Source organism: Pseudochaenichthys georgianus, unplaced genomic scaffold (assembly GCF_902827115.2).
Source record: "Pseudochaenichthys georgianus unplaced genomic scaffold, fPseGeo1.2 scaffold_480_arrow_ctg1, whole genome shotgun sequence".
NCBI lineage: Eukaryota > Metazoa > Chordata > Actinopteri > Perciformes > Channichthyidae > Pseudochaenichthys > Pseudochaenichthys georgianus.
Window position 1 is genome coordinate 162874 of NW_027263044.1, and position 2127 is coordinate 165000.

Consider the following 2127-nt stretch of genomic DNA (forward strand, 5'->3'; position numbering starts at 1 on the left):
GACATGGAAGAGGAGGCTGACGTTGTAAATACAGAGCAGGACGAACTTTCTTTGAACTGTGATTTATTGTTGACAGTGTTTTGTCGCTGTCAGCAAATCCTGCAGGAAAGGTTGAGGCTTTTTGTGTTCTCTTTGATTTGTGTTGTGCCTTTTATTACACTGACTCAGAGTTCAGGCTGCTATTTGTGCATCAGCCCTAACACCTGAAACACTGGGAGCTATTGTTTTGAAGAACCATAAGGCTTTTGATGACATTACAAATAGTGTTGGTTAGTTTCAGTAAATGTGATGAAGTAGTCGGGTTATTCTACGGCTGGAGGGAATATGCAATTCCACCATCTCATCACATTTGAGTGCATGTTATTTTAATCATGTTCTTCTCAGGCTCTAAACCTCTCATCTCCTCCTCCTGTCGTAAATCCTGAAAGGCACAATCTTTATAATGCTTTCCATCTGTCAATCCTGCTTTGTGTATTTATATCTAATACGAATTGTCCTCATCTTGTGCTTGGGATTATTTTCTTATAATAAAAGGATTTCGACAGCGGTAGTAGGCTGGAAGTACTGTCCGTCAAAGACTGGAGCAGACTGAATGTACTGCAGACAACAACAAGTATTTAACATTGACAACAAAAGAGTTAAAATGGATGTGCTTCCAACCAAACGGTGGGGAAGTAACTTCTGCCGCTGTCACGTCATGAACACTCTCCACTCTCCAATGATGGCGACTGACAGCTCAATGTTGATGTTTACTGCATTTCAGATGGGAAATGCTTCAGACACATCTGCAGTGTTTGCCTCCACCATCTCCAAGGAGCACGACATCCTCATGGGTTCGCTCTACGGCGTCTTCTGTGAGTCCACGCACACACCACACACCATCCATCTCATCCTGCACGAATCCCACCGGTGACCGCCGGTCTCTTTCTGTTTTCAGGCGTACTGTCCCTCGTAGGAAACTGCATCCTGCTGCTTGTTGGGCATCACAAGCGGTCGACCTTGAAGCCTGCTGAGTTTTTCATCATTAATCTCTCCATCAGCGACCTTGGGATGACGCTCTCTTTATTCCCATTGGCAATTCCATCAGCGTTTAAACACAGGTACCGCACATCCATTTCTGTCTTCCAACAAGTGGAATCAGCGACTACTTGACTGTCAAAGAAGCCAGCCCTTCCCTGATTGCAGCCTTTCAGTTTTGCAAATGCTCTGCTTTGTTTTATTTAATCATCAAATTAATCGCATTGTTCAACGTTCAAAACAATCAAATAGACAGCAATTAACCCCTTCTGTGGAGCAACACAATCAACTATAATTGGCCTTTCAAATAAAGTAATTACGAGGGCAAGAATATATACATTTAATTTGTTTGTTTATTGCTTAATTTCATAGCAATGATTTTCTGCCTGTGCTCAGAAGACGTTTTATCTCTGAAGCGTTGGCTTTATGCATCCCGAGCTGCCGGACATACAGCTTGTGCTTTATGGAATAAAGATTGAAGCCGTTTCGGGGAACAGAAAGGCGGCCAACAAAAGCATGAAAAGGTTTTACGGCTGTCAAAACAACTCTTTAAAGAAGAGTCTGCCATTGTTGTGAAAGATGGAGATATTTGGGTTTTGTACTGCAGGTCAATCAAAACAGTTTTAAGACGACGCCGTGGGCTTAAGGAAAGCGAGTTAATCATTTTTATTATTATTGTTTATATGGCACACGTTTGTAATAGGGATGGGAACGATTCATCGGATATTCGAAATTATTCAGGTGTTCGAATATTCGAATATGAGTTATTATTATTATTTATTTTCTGGGAGGGATGCCTAAGTTGATTACATATGATCAAATGGAATAATTCAATGTATACGACAGCGCCATAGCTAAGTGTGTTAGGTCTAAAGGTGTGTGTTGCTCCGCTGCCGGCCCCTCGCAGCGGGCAGAGCTGCAGGTGCTGATCCCTCTCTCTCGCGTCCGGTTATACTTCACTCGCGTTTATGTCCAAATCCATCAGATCTAGCTGGTTCTAGCCAATGATACGGCTGCTGCCCCTCCCCACGCAGATCACGCAGACTCAATCCAGCTGAGAGGGTCTTCTCTACAGCTGGCCTGGTTGTGACCCGCCTCTCCTCTGAGTAG

General features: G+C 43.4%; 1 protein-coding gene across 1 annotated transcript in view; it reads left to right on the forward strand.

The window, feature by feature from the left end:
• Positions 1-763: 763 nt before the first annotated feature.
• The window catches only part of LOC117442820 (opsin-5-like), a 5018-nt gene continuing 3654 nt past the window's right edge, over positions 764-2127 (forward strand). Inside the window, exons 1-2 of the mRNA XM_034078781.1 lie at positions 764-854; positions 938-1100. Of these exons, the coding sequence (XP_033934672.1) occupies positions 764-854; positions 938-1100 (254 nt within the window). The remainder of the gene's footprint in view (positions 855-937; positions 1101-2127) is intronic.